This window comes from Salvelinus fontinalis, chromosome 10 (genome assembly GCF_029448725.1).
Source record: "Salvelinus fontinalis isolate EN_2023a chromosome 10, ASM2944872v1, whole genome shotgun sequence".
NCBI classification, from domain to species: Eukaryota; Metazoa; Chordata; class Actinopteri; order Salmoniformes; family Salmonidae; genus Salvelinus; species Salvelinus fontinalis.
The window spans coordinates 37945438-37970445 of NC_074674.1; the positions used below are offsets into that span (position 1 = coordinate 37945438).

Genomic DNA, 25008 nt, shown 5'->3' on the forward strand with positions numbered 1-25008 from the left:
GTTTTTACAGCCCGAATTCAAAATTGCTTAAATATATATGTTTTTCTCCTCACCCATCTACACACAATACACCATAATGACAAAGTGAAATGTTTAGACATTTTTGTGTCTATATAAGGTCCCACAGTTGACAGTGCATGTCAGAGCAGAAACTAAACCACGATGTCCAAGAAACTATCCGTAGAGCTCCAAGAAAGAATTCTGATGAGGCATATATCTGGGGAAGGGTCTAAAACTATTTCTAGAATGTTGAAAGTTTCCAAGAGCACAGAGGTCTCCATCTTTGGGAGAAAAAAAAATGTTTTATTGAAATCCCCATCCTAGAGCTGGCCAAGAGGTGGTGACCAAGAACCCAATGACCACTCAGAGAAATACAGAGTTCCTTGGCTGAGATGGGAGAACCTGCCAGAACCTGCCAAAAGTCTCTACAGCCCTTCACCAATCTGGGCTTTATGGGAGAGTGGCCACTCCAGAGAAAAAAGGCACATGACGGCACTCATGGAGTTTGCAAAAAGGCACGAGAAAGACAGCGCATAAGGCAAAAGATTCTGTGGTCTGATGAGACCAAAAAATAATATAGCCTGAATGCAAAATGCTTTGTTTGGAGAAACCAGGCACAGCTCATCCCACGTTTAACAGCAGTGGTGGAAAAAGTACCTAATTGTCATACGAGTAAAGGTAACGATACCTTAATAGACAATTACTCTTTTAAAAGTCAAGTCACCTGTTACGCAAGCCTCTATGAAGAGTGAACGCACCCTGCTGCAAATCAACTCCCCGTGAGTGAAAGAGGTATGAACTGTAGGTGCGAGAAAGAACGACAAAGGCAGAATTTACCGTTTACTAGGATTATTTCCTACACGGTAATATGGGGAAAAGAGGCTGGACGGAACCAAAGGAAAGAAAGTAAATATCAAAGCTCCCCCTCTCCTATCTAACCTGCCTACCCACTACTTACCTATCTTAGCACCACCTGGTGCCCTAACGAAAATACAGGGTGTGGTCCGCCCAGGTCTTACCTAGTGTGCCTAGACATTGAATATACTACGGGTATATGTATGCCCGCGGGCCTCTTGCCTAAGCACTCCCAAAGTGCCTTCTCCTTCCCCCCTGGGAACAAATGAAACAGAACAACAAACAATTTCAATAATCAAAACAGTGCGTCCTATAACACATAACAGACATAACCAATCAGCTCCCTCAGCAACAACTTACATAGTACATACCAAATCTCTTTGAGAAACAACCAACACTATCACAATCAAATTCTCCAGAAAAAAATCTCTCTCTCTAATCTCTCCAAAATATTCAATCTCCTCTCTAATCTCTCCAAAATATTCAATCTCCTCTCTAATCTCTCCAAAATATTCAATCTCCTCTCTAATCTCTCCAAAATATTCAATCTCCTCTCTAATCTCTCCAAAATATTCAATCTCCTCTCCTCCTGAACAGAACACTGGCTTTTATATAGCTTCAGGAGTGTAATTGGATACAGCTGCATCTTGACGAGGGGGCGGGGTCAGCTCTCTAATCATCCATTAGCCATTGAGTCGACCAATCAGCTGGTTGGGGAGGCTTCCAGGAAGCCATCTCCTGAAACACACACACACTAAAATACAACACAGAAACTGGGGAACGTAACATCACCAAGTAAAATACTAGAGTAAAAGTCTACTATACCTAAGTATCAAAAATACATGTAATTGCTCAAATACAGTATCAGTCAAAAGATTGGACACACCTACTGTACTCATTCAAGGGTTTTTCTTTTTATTATTTTCTACATTGTAGAATAATAATGAAAGCATCAACACATATGGAATCATGTAGTAACCAAAACATTTTTTTTTAATTATTTGACATTCTAAAAAAGTAGCCACCCTTTGCCTTAATGACAGCTCTGCACACTCTTGGCATTCTCTCAACCAGCTTCATGAGGTAGTCACCTGGAATGCATTTCAATTAACAGGTGTGCCTTGTTAATGTGTGGAATTTATTTTATTTTTAATGCGTTTGAGCCAATAAGTTGTGTTGTGACAAGATAGGGGTGGTACAGAAAACAGCCCTATTTGGTAAAATACCAAGTCCATATTATGGCAAGAACAGCTGAAATAAGTAAAGATAAATTACAGTACATCAATACATGAAGGTCAGTCAATACAGAAAATGTCAAGAACATTGAAAGTTTGAAGTGCAGTCGATAAACAATCAAGCGCTATAATGAAACTGACTCTCATAAAGACCGCCACAGGAAAGGAAGACCCTTCTGCAGAGGATAAGTTAGAGTTAACTGTATCTCAGATTGTAGCCCAAATAAATGCTTCACAGAGTACAAGTAACAGACATCTCAACATCAACTGTTCAGAGGAGACTGCATGAATCAGTTCTTCATTGTCTAATTGCTGCAAAGAAACCACGACTTAAGGATACCAATAAGAATAAAAGACTTGCTTGGGCCAAGAAACATGAACAATGGACATTAGACTGATGGGAATCTGTACTTTGGTCTGATGAGTCCAAATTTAAGATTTTTGGTTCCAACCGCCCTGTCTTTGTGAAAAGTGGAGTAGGTGAACGGATGATATCTGCATGTGTGGTTCCCACCATGAAGCATGGAGGTGGTGTGATAGTGCTTAGCTGGCAACATCGTCAGTGATTTATTTAGAATTCAAGGCACACTTAACCAGCATGGCTACCACAGCATTCTGCAGCAATACGCCATCCCATCTGGTTTGAGCTTAGTGGGACCATCATTTGTGTTTTAATAGGACAATGAGCCAAAACACAACTCCAGGCTGTTTAAGAGCTATTTGACCAAGAAGGAGAGTGATGGAGTGCTGCATCAGATGACCTGGCCTCCACAATCACCCGACCTCTACCCAATTGAGATGGTTTGGGATGAGTTGGACCGCAGAGTGAAGGAAAAGCAGCCAACAAGTGCTCAGCATATGTGGGAACTCCTTCAAGACTGTTGGAAAAGCATTCCTCATGAAGCTGAATGCCAAGAGTGTGCAAAGCTGTCATCAAGGCAAAGGGTGGCTACTTTGAAGAATCTAAAATATATTTTGATTTGTTGAACACTTTTTTGGTTATGAAATGATTGTGTTTTATTTCATAGTTTTGATGTCTTCACTATTACTCTACAATGTAGAAAATATTAAATAATTTATTAAAACACTTGAATGAGTAGGTGTTCAAACTTGACTGGTACTGTATACTTAAGTATTAAAATGTATAAATAAAGTTCAAATTCCTTATATTAAGCAAACAAGACAGCACAATGTGTTTTATTTACGGATAGCCAGGGACACATTCAGACATAATTTACAAACGAAGCATGTGTGTTTAGTGAGTCAGCCAGATCACAGGCAGTAGAGATGACCAGGGATGCTCTCTTGATAAGTGTGTGAATTGGACCATTTTCATGTAATAAAGTTTTTGGCTGTCAGGAAAGATGTAAGGAGTAAAAAGTACATAATTTTCTTTAGGAATGTAGTAAAGTAAAAGTTGTCAAAAATAGTAAAGTACAGATACCCCCAAAAAATACTTAAGTAGCACTTTAAAGTAATTGTACTTAAATATTTTACACCACTGGTGGCGGCATCATCATTCTATGGGGATGCTTTTCAGTGGCAGGGACTGGGAGACTGGTAAGGATAGAGGGAACATGGAGCCAAATACATGGAGCCAAATACAGACAAAACCTTTGAGAACATGCTTCAGAGTGCAAACAACCTTAGAATGGGGCGAAGATTTACGTTCCAACAAGTATACAGCCAAAGCAAAGCTGGAATGGCTTCAGAACAAGAATGTGGAAGTCCTCGAGAGGCCCAGACAAAGACCAGACTTTAATTCCATAGAAAATCTGTGGAAAGACTTGAAGATTGCTGTTCACCGCCGTTCTCCATCTAATTTAAGAGCTTGAGAAAATCTGCGAGGAAGAATGGGAGAATAATCCAGATGTGCAAAGCTGTAAATCGTCACCAGAGGTGCTTCTACAAAGTATTGACTCAGGGGTGTGAATACTTAGGTAATTTCTGTATTTCATTTTCAATACATTTGCACAAAAAAAAACATTTTAAACATGTTTTCACCGTCATTATGGAGTATTGTGTGAAGATGTATACATTTTCTTTTGTTGCCATTTTGAATTCAGGCTGTAACAACAAAATGTGGAATAAGTCAGGCTATGAATACTTTGACACTGTACATTCCATCTGAGATAGTTAATGTGGAAGAGTGCAGATGTAGAGGGAGAAGGTAAAATGACAGGGACATGGGTGTTGAAAGGCGGTCCTCTTTCCTACAGTGTGGGTTCGTTCGTTTTGGGTCAGCCCTTTTACATCATGGTTTAAAATGTGCAAACTCATTTTGCATCACAGAGGGTGGTGCAAACTCATTTTGCATTACACATGGTGAGGCAAAATGATCCTGCGCATTGTGTGTGGAGTGCAAGGTGATGTGTTAAGGGGTCATACCCTGGGTCTGGTCATTGCGAGACTTTCCTCCTCCACCGAGGACCACGCAGATCTCGGCAGGCACATCTTTCCCGTTACTGGCCCCCTGCGTGCCAGGCTCCTTCTTTATTGTGACCGGGACAGCGAGGGTGGCGGTCGTCGGGGTAGCGGTGGGGCCATCTGGGACTCCATCCCCCGTGTCAACCTGCTCCTGCGCAGGATTGGTAGGCACCTCCTGAGCACTCATGACTCCTACTACTCAGGGCCAGCGTTCCTAGGGCTGTGTGTGTGTGAGAGAGTGGGAATATGTGTGCAACAGACAGCCAGGAGAGAGGAGAAACAAACAATACAGAATTACTAAATCGACCTCTCCAAAAACAGCTGCTTTTCTTTGAAACAGGTGCAGTTCAAATACAACATCAAGGGACAACATCAAGGCAACCGAGTACTGAAAAACCTATTTTTAGACAGCTCTAAGGCAAGGCACTTGACACTCAGTAACACCCACAAACTGGGATTGCCATATGCCTGACCAATGCACTTCTGAGAGAGAGCTGTAGTCTGGTACACCAATAACAGAAAGGGACATTTTAAGGTTCTCAAAATTGTCTCCATATGGACATTATTGTTATTGTATGAATAAAGGTCTATTCTAACCAAGGGGGATACCAAATCTGGCATCTATAAAAAAAAAATGTTTTTAAAAAAGGTGACTCATGACAATGGAGTTTGCCAAAAATAGCAGGGGAATAGATGGGAGAGATATGCATGATCATTATGTATAATTAGCCCTACAGCACAGTGCTTCATTGTGTATGGGTGACCTATGATGACAATACATCCATAGTGCCCAGGTGCTCTAATTTCAGAAACATCCAAATTACCCAGCCTTCTACTGTAAGTACCATAGTACTATGAGGGGACTCCAGTCAAGAGGGGACGCATAAAATGCAACCAAACAAAACAGAGTTATAACCGGCATGACAGATTTTTTGTGGAAAGATGAGAATTTCACTAATAATATTAAACACCTTTTCTTGGAAGCGATAACTGACCGACATTGGCGCTAATTATTAAAACAGATCATAGTTACGTGTGCAGCTGCTGTTTGTCACCCTAAATATGAATAATTGTGCAGAACTTTCTATTTAGATGACCAAGCTGTGGAGGGAGTATTGCTGGATGGCAATTGGTTAATCAAGTGCTCCTTCAAAACAGAGCTGGCCATATTGAAAAGGGCATTGGTTCAACACAACAATGTCATTAAAAAAAACTTTGTTAAACAAATATTAGGCCTAATTGAAATGTGTTTCGTGCTCCATTGTTTCATGCCACACTTCCCTAATTTTGAAATCTAGTCTACATTGCTTGGTCATGGTGCTCCTGATCTGGTAGAGAAATGGACAATGGGAGAACCTCCATGTTTTTCATATCTGCATGGGTTCAACAGTTTAATGGGCTGGGGCTATATCTCATACAGCATTAGAATAAATGTAAAATAACTAACCGCCCCTGACATCTAGCCTACTCAATAAAAATGATGCCTGCAAAGAAAAGTAGCCAGCCGACAATGGAAACATTGGAAATTCTAATCTCCCTCAAAAGAGGCCAATTCAATTCAACACGCCTGGGCAGATTGGAGGCCGTAAAAGCTAATTTGGGAAGCAAAGGGAATGGCTGAGTGTTCATTTCAGCAGCAGCCGTGTCGCGGCTGTGCGCCATGTTGTGTTGGAAATTATGACGAGAGCTTTATTTCAAACAAAAACACAGCCCTATCTGGAACAAGTGGAAGCAGGAAGCTACATGGAGGAGAATATCAGCCGAGAAGAAAAATACAAAATGTGAAATCCCACTCAGAGCTGGACATGATTGGATTTCATACCATAATGGCAGAATGTGATACATTTTTTCACAAAATTAGAACACGTAGGCATTAAATCTGTGCTGCTTGGTCGGCAGCGATGCAATTGTGAATTAGTTATTGATAAATACACTGGGCTAGTTGAGACAAGTTTGCGTATGCGCTGTAATCCCCATCATACAATTAATCTGGTCAAACTTGTAAAATCTCATGGTGAAAAAACCCCAACCATGGATGAAATAGAATCAACTGAAGATATATCTTGCAGCCTCTGAGAAACAAGCTACATTTTAGAAAATATGCCATTTCATGGACTTTCTCTCATAAGGTCACACAGCCACATTTCCATCCAGTTTTTATGCGAGTAAAGTCATACAGTATCACCACGACAGCTGTGACGGAAATAGGAGGTTTCTGGACATTTTTATAAATGCAGATAGTTCGATATGGTGGGATCTTTTTGTGTTGTTAAATTAATTATGCAACAAATGGCAGAGGAAACACCTTTATGCACAAATATTGATATAATAAACTTGAAGCCACACGATTATATGGTGTGTGGTCCTCCCACTAAGGCTGCCGATGAAATAAGTTATGATGAACTTCACAGGGTGGTGAAAGTGCACGGTGATGAGCTTGATGCTCCTTTCCAATAAACATTTTGGGGTCTTATTCTGGTGATATTATGATCAATGCTTGATCACCATTTGACAAATACAAAGATTCTCACTCTTATCCATAATAATGTCATCATGTGTACTAGCCTACCTGCACTGTATGTGCGAGCTGCTGGCTAGAGCGCAAGTGCCAAAACCAGAGTAGGCCCATTTGTCACAAACACTGTTGCGTTAAATAGCAAAACTATCAGTAAAGTTGAGAATGCGATGTAAAACACATTGACCTTTAAGATTTTAATTTGGGCAAAAAAGTACATTGTGTGCAGTACAGTGTTACATACTGATTTTTCTTCAAGCTGATTTTAGAATATTCGCATCAAAATCTTTCACCGATTGGATGGAAACCTAGCTACTACTGATACAGATATTTTCACCTGTATTGTTGTCTCTACCTTCTTGCCCTTTGTGTTGTTGTCTGTGCCCAATAATGTTTGTACCATGTTTTGTGCTGCTACCATGTTGTTGTCATGTTTGGTTGCTACCATGCTGTGTTGTCACCATGCTATGCTGTGCTGTGCTGTCACCATGCTATTGTCGTCTTAGGTCTCTCTTATGTCGTGATGCGTGTTTTGTCCTATATTTTAATTTTAATCCCGCAGAAGGCCTTTTGGTAGGCCATCATTGTAAATAAGAATTTGTTCTTATCTGACTTACCTAGTTAAAATAAGGGTTAAATAAATAAAAAATAATTGAATTAAGTGAAAGGGCTAAGTTGTAGGCCTCGTGTAGGGGTTAATTTAGTTTTTCCATTCCCTCACTGTTTAAAAAATTACATCACATAACTACTGCGGTATGATAGTCCAAACATCTGACATTTTTCCATCTCCATTTTTTTTTTTTTTATGAGGATTTATACATCTTGCTATGCACATTATGGAATTTGACCGTTCTCAGAGTCAATTGAGATCAGGAACAAAAACACAGAACGTGTCCAAATAATCAAATGCTCTGAATCTGAAATGGGCCTACTTCCAAGATGTAAAAAACATGGTGTCACAACACTTCAAAAACACCCTGGAAATAGCATGTATGGACATTGACTAAAGAACAACTGAATTCTGGGAAGGCATCATTGATCTCCACTCCCTTCTTATGGTTTAAATGGATGAAAATCAATCAATGAGCAAATGGTTGTATATTAAGCACATTTCTCATGCATTATTGCAGCCCATTACAACAAGTTTTACTAAAATGTAGACAAAAGGTAAATTCAACATTAGAAGAGAAAAAGGGAAGCAACCGAATATAAGTCTGAAGAAGTTACCTATTTAAATTCTTGAACAAATACTTTGCGCTTCTAAATAGGCTGAATTCTTTCAGAATCTTGATGAATCGTTTTAGCACCCATATTACGCTTCCATTTTGTGTAGCCTAACCTTAGTATATTTCCCTGCAAACAAAATGGCTTGCTGTATTCTATCAAATTGAAAATGTGAAACTTGCCATCTGTCATTTTTATTGATCCCAAAAGCTTTACCTCTTGCAACTTCGGGTAATTGAAGCATGACAACTAAAACATTTTTCCCATCAATGTTTTTTAACCTTGTTTCACACAACTGGTTCAACCAACAAAGGAAACGAGCCGAAGATTTTCCTATTTCATAAATTATTCAAATGACCGTTTCATGGTTAAAATGTTCCGATTTCATGGCTGACATGACACATTTTCCAAAGGATCTGGTCGAATAAACTATACCAGATCCATTTGTCATATCATCCATGAAATAGGAAAATACTCCACCAGATCCTTCTGAAAATGTGTCACATCAAATCGGATCAAAGCAGCATCAAATCAATATGAAGGCTTTTTTAGGCAATAGGCAGTGTGTGTATGCGAGACTGCATGTTATGAAACTGGTTTAGCATTCAATTTCCCCCATTTAAATAGACGCCTGCTTTCCTCAAGATTGAGGGCAGCTGTTAAATGTCATTGCATGGATATTAAACATAATATTTGTGCTAGACTACATTACTAAGCTAATCAGTCTCATTGCTAATGATGTCAGAAAGGTCAACATTGGAGGAAAAATAAATGAAACATTGCATCAAGAGGGGTCAAGATACTTGGAATACTAGGCTAAATGTGGACAGGCATGATGGGCTAATAACAGAACAAAGGATGCACTACTAAACCAATTCTGACACAAAATAAGAAAAACAAGAGTATAGAAATTGGTTGAATATATATGAATAAAAAAAATGTTTAAAAATCAGTGGAGGCTGCTGAGGGGAGGACAGCTTATAATAACGTCTGGAACGGAGAGAATGGAATAGCATGAAACACAGAAACCATGGACCCCGGGAAGAGTAGCTGCTGCCTTGGCAGGAACTAAAGGGGATCCATAATAAATACAAATACATTCATTCCGCTCCAGCCATTACCACAAGCCTGTTCTCCCCAATTAAGGTGCCACCAACCTCCTGTGATTGAAATCAATACATTGGTTTCCTATATTCCTGCTATGCAGAGAGGAGTATCAGTGGTGAGTAGAATATTGTCAGCCACAGGGATGACCAAAACCTATTTCAGTCTGAATGCTTTCCCTCGCTCCTTAATCAGAAGCACATTTTCCTAGCCCCCTTGGTGTAATAAATTTCTCTCAAGATGGCTTCCAACCAACGATAAAAATTTAAAAAAAAAAGCAATAATGCAGAGAAATGGGAAAATCGTTTTTTTCCCCTCCTACATTTCCTTCTATTAGCCGGAATGGTCTGGAAACAGAACTGCGTCAACTCGTAAAATTCCATCCACATGCACTCCAAAACCCCATAAAAACTTTTCGATTTATATGTTAATGCTGTGAATTAAAATTTAATAACTAGAGATTTTGAAAAGCGGACTTGAATTATACAAAAATAAATCCTGAAAGAGCAGCCCTAAAATTAGAAATTCAGGGCGGCATCCGGTCTGCCGCTAAGCCCTTGTACGCTGGCAGATTACATTTTTTATGAAAATCTAAATTGCAGTGCAGGCTGAGGCAGGTCTGGTAAACCTGCTCCATTGTGATTTATAGATTCATTAGAGCAAGAGGAGACTTTCCCGCTGTTCCACAGAAATTAAATTATCTTTATAAAATAGTATTTTTAGAAAGGCAACCTGAGCCCTGAAACCGTTAGAAACCTGAAACAAAAAGCACACACTTCCTATGTGCATATAACCACAGTACAGACTGGCCTTAATTCATCTTTGCTGCAGCAATTGAGTGTCCTTGTGAATTATTCATGAGACCAATAAGGTTCATTTTAAGTAGAGGGGGAAATATGCACAGAATACACAAACTCCCAAAAGCGCTTTCATGTAGCTGTCCAAACCTGAAATACTATCCTGCTGGCCCTAACTCGAGTGATGTCATTTTCAGAGATTTATCAGGACAACTATGCTCATAAAGGTAGGTAACTGCTGATGTGTTTGGCAGATTTGGACAGATGCCAACATTTACCTGGCCAACGAACAAGAAAAGAAAAAAGTTACTAGCAACTGTAATTGCTAAGCTTTTGTAGCTCTCAGCAAGAACATCCAAATGCTCAGACGGAAGGATTACACCTACCTACATTGCAACAAGGCCTCCTACACAGGTATGCCTACATAAAGTTTGGACTGCACTCTAGACAAAAGTAAATGACACTAAGTTCTAGCTAGTGAAAGATGGTCAAGCCTTCATTAATTGTTATGAACTGACAACAGGGTTTGCTCTCTCTTGCTCTCCATCTCTCTACAGACCTATTGAGCTGTTTTGTTTAAATTGGGGCAGCAGATATTTTGGGGTTCACAAGCAGACCATTACACCCTAAAGTACCTCTTGGTGCCTAAAAAGGTGCAAACAGCTGTCTTGCACAGTCCTGTGTCTCCCTTCTACCAAGGTCCCACAAGCCACAGTGTCTGTCACCTGGGTGGGTAAATAGTTTAGGTCTATTAGTTAAAACATTTGAGAATACATTCCACAAACGAATATGTATTAACGTATACTATATATAAAGCACAGAACACCATCAAAATGTACAATTCAAGTTGCATGTTGTGGGTCTATAAAAAGGTGCCTTTCACTTTAATGCAACCTCACACCAAAACAAATCCTAAATGACTTTCATTACCTGGCTGCTCTGACATTTAATAATAATTTTCCTGTCATTCATACATTCATTCTCTTCAATTAAAAACCTGGAATTTCCTAATGTAATTCATAGCCAGCATTTTGTATTAGATTGAATGTGGAGGGAAAAGGTCAGGGTTCAGGTTCAGGATTTCGAAGCACAACATTTCCACCAACACTTCAAATTCACAGTCCAGTTCTGAAGGTCAGCGCCAAAATGACCAAACTAAAATGGCTCCCTCAGATCTACTTACATAGACAAACCATCCTATACGGGAAATTGTTTAGTGTCTACAAGATGAATGTAAACAGCAGAGAAATTGGTTATGATTGTATTTCCTGTTCCTAAAATGTGCTGACTGTCCTCCTCTGCATTGGTCCTCCTTTCTGTACTGCTCCCTTTTGTTTGGGCAGTGTTTGTTTTATTTACAAAGTTTAGACACAAGTCTGGTGTATTCCTCGTTTACCATATTTCATCATTCGAGCAGACCATGACATGAATTTGCTTTATATACTTTCTCAAAACACATAAAACAAATTCAAGATGGGCAACCTTGACCTGTCAAACAGCACATGTATATTGCAAAGGGAATTCTTATAGAAGAATGTCAGAATGGGTGACATCCAGAAGCTCTTACATTACAGTGTTGTTGCCACATCTCTTTACCCTCTCTTCCAATCTACATCTAGGAGCTTAGATATGTCATTATTTCTTTAATACTATGGAAAGGCACACCCAGCCTAAACATTAGGCTGATTGTTACTATGTCGGTAGCCTACTAAACACACTTTCTCACAATTACCATCAACATCAGAGGGGATGTTAGTAGTATCAAAGCCACAATCTACCCTTTCAACAGCCAGACCCTGCCTGCCACTTTGTTAAAGCTTGATAGGGCTGGGGAAATATGAACACTCAAATGCATCTAAACTGTGGAAACAAAGATTAACAGTCTACTTTTAGATTGACATTAGTTCGAAACAGAGGCTATAGCCTACATCAACAATGGATTAATACAGTCAAGATCTTGGGTTGATGGAGTAAGATAGTTGCACTGTCAATTAAGGCAGTTATATTGTCTTATTTTAAGTTTGATGATGCGAATTGGTAAGCTATTTAAATTAAGGACATAGTCACTATTGAAATATACAAAAACTATATAGTACTTCAAACTTTTTGTTTAAACGTCATGGGAGTTGACACACCCTGATTCAAACTGTGGCCTAGGCTACTCCTAGTTTCTCATATTCAACATCAAAGAGCACATAATGATAGAACGAATCTGGTTCAAGACTGAGGCAATACTGCAATCAATACATGTATCAAACAGTTTTTCTTTTTACATGCACTCAAACAGCAGCTCGTGCAATCTACCAATTATCCTCTACAGTAAAAAAAGCAGATTGTATGAACGTTTGCAGTATGAACAGTCAAGGGCCGTAATCATAGGCTACCAATGCAGCTTACTTTTCAAAAATTGCTTCGAAATTAAAAAGGAAAATGTTACAAAATGTTTAAAAAACGAAGGTTACAATAAAATGTTTAAAACGACAAATTAATTGGAATTTCTTAATTTCACAAAATAACAGCCGACAGGTGTCGCCAATTTCAGAATAAAATGAATTAAAATCCTACCCCGTTTTCGAAAACAGAAGTAGCAATTATATTCGAAATTGGAAACATTGTCTTCATGTCGACCGATTGAACCAAATAGCCCACGCTTTATCACAACACACACTGTCACGACTCAATTGATGTGATTATGGAATGTGAGAGAAAATTGAAGCATATTTCACAAAACATGGCTGGCTGCAAGGTTGTTTTCAGACTGTTCCTCCTCGTCCTTCACTGCTTTAACTTCCAACACGCTTCCAAAGCTACTATTCATCAGTTACAATCGATCACTGGGTTAATTAGCCAGTGCAGACAGCTGAGTTTTACTCGAAAACTTTATTCGAAATCGCTGTCTAAAAATCAACAGATAATTTGTGACTGAAACTAAAGCCAGTACACCATTGCTTTTGATAATGCTCACCAAACATGCATTAGCTTGAAAACAGACACCCTCACTCATTATGAAGAGCGAGTCGAGTGAACTATCAGCAACTGCGGCCTGTACACATTTTTTAAATTTAGGATTTCTAAATCAGAAAAAACGAAAAAGAATGGTTTGACTACCTCCCAAAATGATGCAGCTCATGCGTGTAGGCTTGTTCGAGCTCCAAAATCCTCCTCATCCACAAGAGGTGACTGTACAAATAACGCTTTGAAATAAAATGAGTTACCGGTATTCATTCTCAAATGATCAAAATTAAAACAGCTTTATTTCCGAGCTTGCAACCTTGACATCTTCCGGAATGAGCCCGGTTGTATGATTGTTTTGACGAAGGTGTAGGCTACAGTCCGTCCGGGCTCGGTTTATTAGTTTTATTTTTTCATTTTTTTCCGTATTCAGAGTAGGCTATGCGTTGCGGTTTCTCCAGTGGAAATTTTCGACCGCCATCATACAAGGACAGATTCCGAAATTGCAACGCCTGCTAGTTATATCAAAATTATTCTGGGCAGAGTGAAAAAAAAGGTCGAACGACAGTAAAGTTGCGCAGGGAAATAAAGAAACTATAAATCATACAGAATAAAATTCCCGGATCTAATATTATGGAAGTTGTATAGGAGTTGAAACAAAGTAACAACTTCATGATGACACAAATTATTAGAAATTATGTTGACCATTATAAACGTTATGTAATTTGTACCCTTTGTCCATGTATTTCCAAATAATATATAAATCAATCCAACAACACTGATGATATTATGTTGTATATTTTTTCCCACTCATATGTATACATATATTGTATACTGAACAAAAATATAAATGCAACAATTTGAAAGATTTTACTGAGTTACAGTTCATAGAAGGAAATCAGTCAATTGAAATAAATGAATTAGGCCCTAATCTATGTATTTTACATGACTGGGCAGGGGTGCAACCATGGGTGGGCCTGGGAAGGCACAGGCCCACCACTTGTGAGCCAGGTCCACCCACTGTGGAGCCAGGCCCAGACAATCTGAATGAGTTTCCCCCCTTAAAATGGCTTTATTACAGACAGAAATGCTCACTAACAGGGATGTAAACAAATTTGTGCACAAAATTTGAGTGGAATAAGCGTTTTGTGCATATGGAAAATATTTTATTTCAGCTCATGAAAAATGGGACTGACACTTTACATGTTGAATTTATATTTTTGTTCAGTATAATATATTTAATTTCAATAAATGTTTTTGCTGTGTCTGAATTATGGATACACTGAGTGTACAAAACATTAAGAACCGCCTCAATTTGTTGGGGCATGGACTCTACAAGGTGTCGAAGGCGTTCCACAGGGATGCTAATCCATGTTGACTCCAATGCTTCCCACAGTTGTGTCAAGTTGGCTGAATGTCCTTTGGGTGGTGGCCCATTCTTGATACACAAAGGAAACCATTGAGGGTGAAAAACCCAGCAGTGTTGCAGTTCTTGACACAAACCGGTGCGCCTGGCATCTACTACCATACCCCGTTCAAAGGCACTTAAATATTTTGTCTTGTCCATTCACATTCTGAATGGCACACATACACAATCCATTTCTAAATTGTCTCAAGGCTTAAAAATAATTATTTAACCTGTCTCCTCCCCTTCATCTACACTGGTTGAAGTGGATTTAACAAGTGACATCAATAAGGGATCATAGATTTCACCTGGATTCATGTGGTCAGTATAATTCATGGAAAGGGCAGGTGTCCATAATGTTTTGTACACTCAGTGTATATAGGCCAATATGCATATATGTGTTGGGCATGGCTCCACGAGGGGACAAAAGGCAGCTTAGCCCCTTCAGTTTTAGTTTTATGTCCCGATACAAATATGATTGTTTGAATGATTGAGTGACAGGTTGGCGCAAAATCTGTATCTCCGCTTCACTGGTCTGTTCAACGCTGGTCCGACCAATCTGATTCCACTCTTCAAGACTGCTTCAATCACGTGGATTGGGATATGTTCCGCATTGCGTCCAACAACAACATTGACGAATACGCTGATTCGGTGAGCGAGTTCATTAGAAAGTGCATTGACGATGTCGTACCCACAGCAACGATTAAAACATTCGCAAACCAGAAACCGTGGATTGATGGCAGCATTCGCGTGAAACTGAAAGCGCGAACCACTGCTTTTAACCAGGGCAAGGTGACCGGAAACATGACCGAATACAAACAGTGTAGCTATTCCCTCCGCAAGGTAATCAAACAAGCTAAGTACCAGTATAGAGACAAAGTAGAGTCGCAATTCAACAGCTCAGACACAAGAGGTATGTGGCAGGGTCTACAGTCAATCACGGATTACAAAAAGAAAACCAGCCCGTTCGCGGACCAGGATGTCTTGCTCCCAGACAGACTAAATAACTTTTTTCCTCGCTTTGAGGACAATACAGTGCCACTGACACGGCCCGCTACCAAAACCTGCGTGCTCTCCTTCACTGCAGCCGAGGTGAGTAAAACATTTAAACGTGTTAACCGTGCAGGCCCAGACGGCATTACCAGCCGCGTCCTCAGAGCATGCGCAGACCAGCTGGCTGGTGTGTTTAAGGACATATTCAATCAATCCTTATCCCAGTCTGCTGTTCCCACATGCTTCAAGAGGGCCACCATTGTTCCTGTTCCCAAGAAAGCTAAGGTAACTGAGCTAAACGACTACCGCCCCGTAGCACTCACTTCCGTCATCATGAAGTGCTTTGAGAGACTAGTCAAGGACCATATCACCTCCACCCTACCTGACACCCTAGACCCACTTCAGTTTGCTTACCGACCCAATAGGTCCACAGACGACGCAATCGCAACCATACTGCACACTGCCCTAACCCATCTGGACAAGAGGAATACCTATGTGAGAATGCTGTTCATCAACTACAGCTCAGCATTTAACACAATAGTACCCTCCAAACTCGTCATCAAGCTCGAGACCCTGGGTCTCGACCCCGCCCTGTGCAACTGGGTCCTGGACTTCCTGACGGGCCGCCCCCAGGTGGTGAGGGTAGGTAACAACATCTCCACCCCGCTGATCCTCAACACTGGGGCCCCACAAAGGTGCGTTCTGAGCCCTCTCCTGTACTCCCTGTTCACCCACGACTGCGTGGCCATGCACGCCTCCAACTCAATCATCAAGTTTGCGGACGACACTACAGTGGTAGGCTTGATTACCAACAACGACGAGACGGCCTACAGGGTGGAGGTGAGGGCCCTCGGACTGTGGTGTCAGGAAAATAACCTCACACTCAACGTCAACAAAACAAAGGAGATGATTGTGGACTTCAGGAAACAGCAGAGGGAGCACCCTCTGTGCAAATCAATCCCAGAACAACAGCAAAGGACCTTGTAAAGATGCTGGAGGAAACAGGTACAAAATATCTATATCCACAGTAAAACGAGTCCTATATCGACATAACCTGAAAGGCCGCTCAGAAAGGAAGAAACCACTGCTCCAAAACCGCCATAAAAAAGCCAGACTACGGTTTGCAACTGCACATGGGGACAAAGATTGTACTTTTTGGAGAAATGTCCTCTGGTCTGATGAAACAAAAATAGAACTGTTTGGCCATAATGACCATTGTTATGCTTGGAGGAAAAAGGGGGAGGCTTGCAAGTCGAAGAACACCATCCCAACTGTGAAGCACGGGGGTGGCAGCATCATGTTGTGGGGGTGCTTTGCTGCAGGAGGGACTGGTGCACTTCACAAAATAGATGGCATCATGAGGCAGGAAAATTATGTGGATATATTGAAACAACATCTCAAGACATCAGTCAGGAAGTTAAAGCTTGGTCGCAAATGGGTCTTCCAAATGGATCTTCCAAATGGACAATGACCCCATGCATACTTCCAAAGTTGTGGCAAAATGGCTTAAGGACAACAAAGTCAAAGTACTGGAGTGGCCACCACAAAGCCCTGACCTCAATCCGATAGAAAATTTGTGGGCAGAACTGAAAAAGTGTGTGCAAGCAAGGAGGCCTACAAATCTGACTCAGTTACACCAGCTCTGTCAGGAGGAATGGGCCAACATTTACCCAACTTATTGTGGGAAGGTTGTGGAGGTCTCCCCAAAACGTTTGACCCCAGATAAACAATTTAAAGGCAATGCTACCAAATACGAATTGAGTGTATGTAAACTTCTGACCCACTGAGAATGTGATGAAAGAAATAAAAGCTGAATGAAATAATTCTCTCTACTATTATTCTGACATTTCACATACTTAAAATAAAGTGGTGATCCTAACTGACCTAAAACAGGGAATTATTACTGGGATAAAATGTCAGGAATTGTGAAAAACTGAGTTTAAATGTTTTTGGCTAAGGTGTATGTAAACATCCGACTTCAACTGTAAGTATCAAAAGTAAATGTAATTTCTAAAATATACTTAAGTATTAAAAGTAAAAGTATAAATCATTTCAAATTCCTTACATTAAGCAATCAGATGACACAATTGTTTTGTCTTTAAATTGACGGATAGTCAGGGGCACACTCCAATACTCAGACATAATTTACAAAAAAAGCATTTGTGTTTATTGAGTCCGCCAGATCAGATGCAGTACATATGACCAGAGATTTACTCTTTAAGTGTGTGAATTTCCTGTTCTGCTAAGTAGTCAAAATGTAAAAAGTACTTTTGGGTGTCAGGGAAAATTATTTTCTTTAGGAATGTACAGGAGTAAAATTAAAAGTTGTAAAAAATATAAATAGTGAAGTAAAGTACAGATAGCCCAAAAACTACTTAAGTAGTACTTTAAAGTTTAATGTTTAATGTACTTTAATGTTTAGCATGAAGTAGGCTGCAACTCTTCTGAAAATGTAAAAAACTATCTAGCTGGTTAGTTTTTATCCAAATCTTGGTGGTATAGCCAGTGGCGTCATTTCAGCAAAACTCTAGGGTATGGAATGACAAAATTACTTCCTTACTTAGCCGTTTTCAACGGCCTTGCTTTAGTGTGTAGGAAACTGTCCATGGTGCTGATAGAACGCAGTGGAGATATTGGAAAACCTATCACTTCTTGGTCAAAAGCACACAATGGTGTTGGCATTTTAACTTTTATGTTTATTGCGGTATAGAGTGATATAAGCAGAATTCTATATAATTCCAATGCAAGAACCCAAATGACACCCCTGGGTATTGCTACATATTGGGCTCGAATTTGATCCACAGAAGTGTATTGTGCCATATCACAACGTGTTGCTGTATTAATGAGCGGCATGATTTTCCATGTTTGAAGTGGGCCTACAGACGTGTTTGTTTGGCAAGACAGCTGTGCATAGCTGCATCTCTGTCACATCTGCTCCTGCCATGCCCTCTAGTGCTCATCCGGTGTCTCCTTGACCTGCCGCCACTCCCCCAGTGCTCTCTCCCTCTCTCACTCTCTCTGTGTGTGTGATTGTGTGGGCGGAGACAGGTGTGCTGGAGTCAGAGCAGATCCCCAACAGGTGCAACCTGTTCCATAATCAAGACCTCTACAAACACTCAGTCCTTCCAATTCCACACTGCCAGATCGTAATCTCTGCCCAGTCAGTCCATGGTTCTAGTTGTTTGTTGCCGTTTTCCCTTGCCTGATGCTGTTTTCCTCTCCGCTACAGTTCTGCACGCTCTGACTCTGGTCCCTTTCTCCAGTCCGACTTCTCGTCAGTCCTGTTACTCTGTCCTGGATTCCCCACTCTACACTCACTTTGATACTTCTGGACCTGCTTACCCTGTCCCCACACCTCTCGCTCCAGCCTCCGTGCCTGGTTTCCAGCAACCCGCCCAAGCTTCCCCTGGCCTGCGCTCAATCTTCCCCCCCATGTTTCAATAAATACCTTGGCAACACTGAACCATGCGTGAGAGCACCAGCTTTTACGGATAACTGCGTGATCACGCACTCTGTAACCGATGTGAGTAAGACCTTTAAACAGGTAAACATTCACAAGACCACAGGGCCAGACAGATTACCAGGATGCGTACTCAGAGCATGTGCTGACCAGATGGCAAGTGTCTTCATTGATATTTTCAACCTCTCCCTGACCCAGTCTTTAATACCTACATGTTTCAAGCAGACCACCATAGCTCCTGTGCCCAAGAACACAAAGGTAACCTCTCTAAATATCTGTTGCCCCGTAACACCCACATCTGTAGCCAGGAAATGCTTTAAAAGCCTGGTCACCCTGGACTCACTCCAATTCGCATACTGCCTCAACAGATCCACACTGCCTCCCCCACCTGGACAAGAGGAACCCTTACAGTGCCTTGAAAAAGTATTCAACCCCCTTGGTATTTTCCTATTTTGTTGCATTACAACCTGTAATTTAAGTGGATTTTTATTTGGATTTCATGGAATGGACATATATAAAATAGTTGTAAATTGGTGAGTGAAATGAAAAAAATTACTTGTTTCAAAAATGTCAAAGAAAAAAAAGTGGTGCGTGCATATGTATTCACCCCCTTTGCTATAAATCACCTAAACCTGGTGCAACCAATTACCTTCAGAAGTCACATAATTAGTGAAATAAAGTCCACCTGTGTGCCATCTAAGTGTCACGTGATCTGTCACATGATCTGTATATATACCTGTTCTGAAACACCACTAAGCAAGGGGCACCACCAAGCAAGCGGCACAATGAAGACCAAGGAACTCTCCAAACAGGTCAGGGACAAAGTTGTGGAGAAGTACAGATCAGATCAGAGTTGGGTTATAACAATAATTTAAAAAACATTGAACATCCCATGGATTACCATCAAATCCATTATTAAAAAATGGAAAGAATATGGCACCACAACAAACCTGCCAAGAGAGGGCCGCCCACCAAAACTCACAGACCAGGCAAGGAGGGAATTAATCAGAGAGGCAACAAAGAGACCAAAGATAACCCTGAAGGCGCTGCAAAGCTCCACAGTGGAGATTGGAGTATCTGTCCATAGGACCACTTTAAGCCGTACACTCCACAGAGCTGGGCTTACAGAAGAGTGTCCAGAAAAAAGCCATTGCTCAAAGAAAAGAAAACTTAAGCATACTGCTAAAGCAACACTCGAGTGGTTGAAGCGAAAACAATTAGATGTCTTTGAATGGCCTAGTCAAAGCCCAGACCTCAATCCAATTGAGAATCTTTGGTATGACTTAAAGATTGCTGGACACCAGCGGAACCCATCCAACTTGAAGGAGCTGGAGCAGTTTTGCCTTGAAGAATGGGCAAAAATCCCAGTGGCTAGATGTGCCAAGCTTATAGAGACATACCCCAAGAGATTTGAAGCTGTAATTGCTGCAAAAGGTGGCTCTACAAAGTATTAACTTTGGGGTGGTGAATAGTTATGCACACTCAAGTCCATTTTTTTTTTTCTTGTTTGTTCACAAAAAAAAATATTTTGCATCTTCAAAGTGGTAGGCATGTTGTGTAAATCAAATGATATAAACCCCCCAAAAATCAATTTTAATTCCAGGTTGTAAGAAAGCAAAATAGGAAAAATGCCAAGAGGGTGAATACTTTCACAAGGCACTGTATGTGAGAATACTCTTCATTGACTACAGCTCAGCGTTCAACACCATAGGGCACTCCAAGCTCATCACTAAGCTTAGGACCCTGGGACAGAGCACCCCCCTCTGCAACTGGATACTGGACATCCTGACGGGCCGCCTCCAGGTGTTGAGGGTAGGCAACAATACATCCGCCATACTTAACACACTCAACATGGCCCCATCAGAGGTGTGTGCTCAGTCCCCTCCTGTACTCCCAAGTTCGCCAATGACTGCGTGGCCGCGCATGACTCCAACACTCTCATTATGTTTGCTGACGCCATGATGGTGGTAGTCCTGATCACCGACGACGATGAGACAGCCTATAGGGAAGAGGTCAGAGACAACCTCTCCCTCAATGTCAGTAAGACAAAAGAGCTGATCGTGGACTACAGGAAACGGAGGGTCAAGCATGCCCCCATTCACATCGACAGGGCTGTAGTGGACCGGGTCGAAAGTCCACATCACTAAAGATCTATCATGGTCCACACACAGTCATGAAGAGGGCACGACAGTGCCTCTTCCCCCTTAGCAGGCTGAAAAGATTTGGCCCTAAGATAAAGAGTTATGCAAATGCACCATTAATCAAATGTATTTTCAAGCCTTTGTTACATCAGCTGATATCTCAAAGTACTGTACAGAAACCCAGCCTAAAACCCCAGGCAGCAAGCAATGCAGGTGTAGAAGCACGTTGGCTCGTAAAAACTCCCTAGAAATGCCGGAACCTAGGAAGAAACCAAGAGAGGAACCAGGCTATGAGGGGTGGCCAGTCCTCTTCTGGCTGTGCCGGGTGGAGATTATAACAGAACATGGCCAAGATGTTTAAATGTTCATAGATGACCAGCATGGTCAAATAATAATACACTGCTCAAAAAAATAAAGGGAACACTTAAACAACACAATGTAACTCCAAGTCAATCACACTTCTGTGAAATCGAACCGTCCACTTAGGAAGCAACACTGATTGACTATAAATTTCACATGCTGTTGTGCAAATGGAATAGACAAAAGGTGGAAATTATAGGCAATTAGCAAGACACCCCCCAAAACAGGAGTGATTCTGCAGGTGGTGACCACAGACCACTTCTCAGTTCCTATGCTTCCTGGCTGATGTTTTGGTCACTTTTGAATGCTGGCGGTGCTCTCACTCTAGTGGTAGCAAGAGACGGAGTCTACAACCCACACAAGTGGCTCAGGTAGTGCAGCTCATCCAGGATGGCACATCAATGCGAACTGTGGCAAAAAGGTTTGCTGTGTCTGTCAGCGTAGTGTCCAGAGCATGCAGGCGCTACCAGGAGACAGGCCAGTACATCAGGAGACGTGGAGGAGGCCATAGGAGGGCAACAACCCAGCAGCAGGACCGCTACCTCCGCCTTTGTGCAAGGAGGTGCACTGCCAGCGCCCTGCAAAATGACCTCCAGCAGGCCACAAATGTGCATGTGTCTGCTCAAACGGTCAGAAACAGACTCCATGAGGGTGGTATGAGGGCCCGACGTCCACAGGTGGGGGTTGTGCCTACAGCCCAACACCGTGCAGGACGTTTGGCATTTGCCAGAGAACACCAAGATTGGCGAATTCGCCACTGGCGCCCTGGGCTCTTCACAGATGAAAGCAGGTTCACACTGAGCACATGAGCACATGTGACAGACGTGACAGAGTCTGGAGACGCCGTGGAGAACATTCTGCTGCCTGCAACATCCTCCAGCATGACCGGTTTGGCGATGGGTCAGTCATGGTGTGGGGTGGCATTTCTTTGTGGGGCCGCACAGCCCTCCATGTGCTCGCCAGAGGTAGCCTGACTGCCGTTAGGTATCGAGATGAGATCCTCAGACCCCTTGTGAGACCATATGCTGACACATGCACATTTGTGGCCTGCTGGAGGTCATTTTGCAGGGCTCTGGCAGTGCACCTCCTTGCACAAAGGCGGAGGTAGCGGTCCTGCTGCTGGGTTGTTGCCCTCCTACGGCCTCCTCCACGTCTCCTGATGTACTGGCCTGTCTCCTGGTAGCGCCTGCATGCTCTGGACACTACGCTGACAGACACAGCAAACCTTTTTGCCACAGTTCGCATTGATGTGCCATCCTGGATGAACTGCACTACCTGAGCCACTTGTGTGGGTTGTAGACTCCGTCTCATGCTACCACTAGAGTGAGAGCACCGCCAGCATTCAAAAGTGACCAAAACATCAGCCAGGAAGCATAGGAACTGAGAAGTGGTCTGTGGTCACCACCTGCAGAATCACTCCTTTATTGAGGGTGTCTTGCTAATTGTCTATAATTTCCACCTTTTGTCTATTCCATTTGCACAACAGCATGTGAAATTTATTGTCAATCAGTGTTGCTTCCTAAGTGGACAGTTCGATTTCACAGAGGTGTGATTGACTTGGAGTTACATTGTGTTGTTTAAGTGTTCCCTTTATTTTTTTGAGCAGTGTATATCACAGTGGTTGTAGAGGGTGCAACAGGTCAGAACCTCAGGAGTAAATGTCAGTTGGCTTTTCATAGCCGATCATTCAGAGTATCTCTAGCGCTCCTGCTGTCTCTAGAGAGTTGAAAACAGCAGGTCTGGGACAAGTAGCACGTCCGGTGAAGAGGTCAGGGTTCCATAGCCGCAGGCAGAACAGTTGAAACTGGAGCAGCAGCACAACCAGGTGGACTGGGGACAGCAAGGAGTCATCAGGCCAGGTAGTCCTGAGGCATGGTCCTAGGGCTCAGGTCCTCCGAGAGAGAGAGAGAGAGAGAGAGAGAGAGAGAGAGAGAGAGAGAAAGAAAGAAAGAAAGAACGAAAGAAAGATTTAGAGAGAGCATACTTAAATTCACACAGGACACTGGATAAGACAGGAGAAATATTCCAGATATAACAGACTGACCCTAGCCCCCCGACACATAAACTATTGCAGCATAAATACTGGAGGCTGAGACAGGAGGGGTCGGGAGACACCGTATTCTAAATTTGATTAAATCGTTTTTCACCCCATCATCAATCTACACACAATACCCCATAATGACAAAGAAGAATCAGGTTTTTAGAAAACAAATTGCAAATTTATTTAAAAAATACACTGCTCAAAAAAATAAAGGGAACACTTAAACAACACAATGTAACTACAAGTCAATCACACTTCTGTGAAATCAAACTGTCCACTTAGGAAGCAACACTGATTGACAATAAATTTCACATGCTGTTGTGCATATGGAATAGACAAAAGGTGGAAATTATAGGCAATTAGCAAGACACCCCCAATAAAGGAGTGGTTCTGCAGGTGGTGACCACAGACCACTTCTCAGTTCCTATGCTTCCTGGCTGATGTTTTGGTCACTTTTGAATGCTGGTGGTACTTTCACTCTAGTGGTAGCATGAGACGGAGTCTACAACCCACACAAGTGGCTCAGGTAGTGCAGCTCATCCAGGATGGCACATCAATGCGAGCTGTGGCAAGAAGGTTTGCTGTGTCTGTCAGCGTAGTGTCCAGAGCATTGAGGCGCTACCAGGAGACAGGCCAGTACATCAGGAGACGTGGAGGAGGCCGTAGGAGGGCAACAACCCAGCAGCAGGACCGCTACCTCCGCCTTTGTGCAAGGAGGTGCACTGCCAGCGCCCTACAAAATGACCTCCAGCAGGCCACATGGTATGAAGGTTTGGCTTGGAGAGTTTTTTTCGCCTGGTCACAGACAGCTGTTGTGTTTTGCACTGAAGTGAAGGGAAAAGGTGAGAGGACGAGAGCATGGAGATGCAAAAAGTAATTACACAACTAGCAGAGTGACGATGCTGTACTGTATGTGGCTGCTAAGAAAGTGCTTAAATTCTTAAACAAAACACGGATGGACCTACCTAAAATTGTCCAATAGAAATTCTTGTTTTAGTTACTGTTTGGAATAATGATTACACAAGATCAGGTACTGTATATGTAGGCAAGAGTGTGCAAGGTGGTATTGAATGCACCACTTCTTGACACCTTGATTACTTAAATTTGTCTCTCGACCTGTACACCTACATTATAAACTTTAATTTGTAGGCTAGATTGTAGCAACCTCATGATGGGTTTAGGGAAAATTTGAGTATCATGTAGTAGCCTCAATGGAATATGAATGACAGTCATCCAAAATGCTGTAATAAAAAATAAGGCCTTGCTCATAAAAGAAAAAAATTGGCCTCTTTAATCTTAAATAGCACTGTAGTAGTCCTGGGGTGTATTCATTTCTGAAACCGTACAGAAAGATGGTTGATGAAAACCTACTCCAGAGCACTTAGGACCTCAGACTGGGGCAAATATTGACCTTCCAAAAGGACAATGACCCGAAGCACACAGCCAAGACAATGCAGGAGTGGATTTGGGACAAGTCTCTGTACATCCTTGAGTGGCCC

General features: G+C 41.8%; 1 protein-coding gene across 2 annotated transcripts in view; it reads right to left on the reverse strand.

Annotated features, from left to right (window-relative positions):
* Positions 1-13642, reverse strand: part of LOC129864125 (zinc finger protein 618-like) — a 48234-nt gene extending 34592 nt beyond the window's left edge. Inside the window, exons 1-2 of one of the 2 annotated variants that reach the window (XM_055936751.1) lie at positions 13266-13642; positions 4479-4737 (exon numbers count right to left, since the gene is read on the reverse strand). In XM_055936751.1, coding sequence (XP_055792726.1) covers positions 4479-4704 — 226 coding nt within the window. In that variant the 5' untranslated portion in view covers positions 4705-4737; positions 13266-13642. The remainder of the gene's footprint in view (positions 1-4478; positions 4738-13265) is intronic. The other variant, XM_055936750.1, reaches the window with a different exon arrangement.
* Between the last annotated feature and the right edge of the window lie 11366 nt (positions 13643-25008).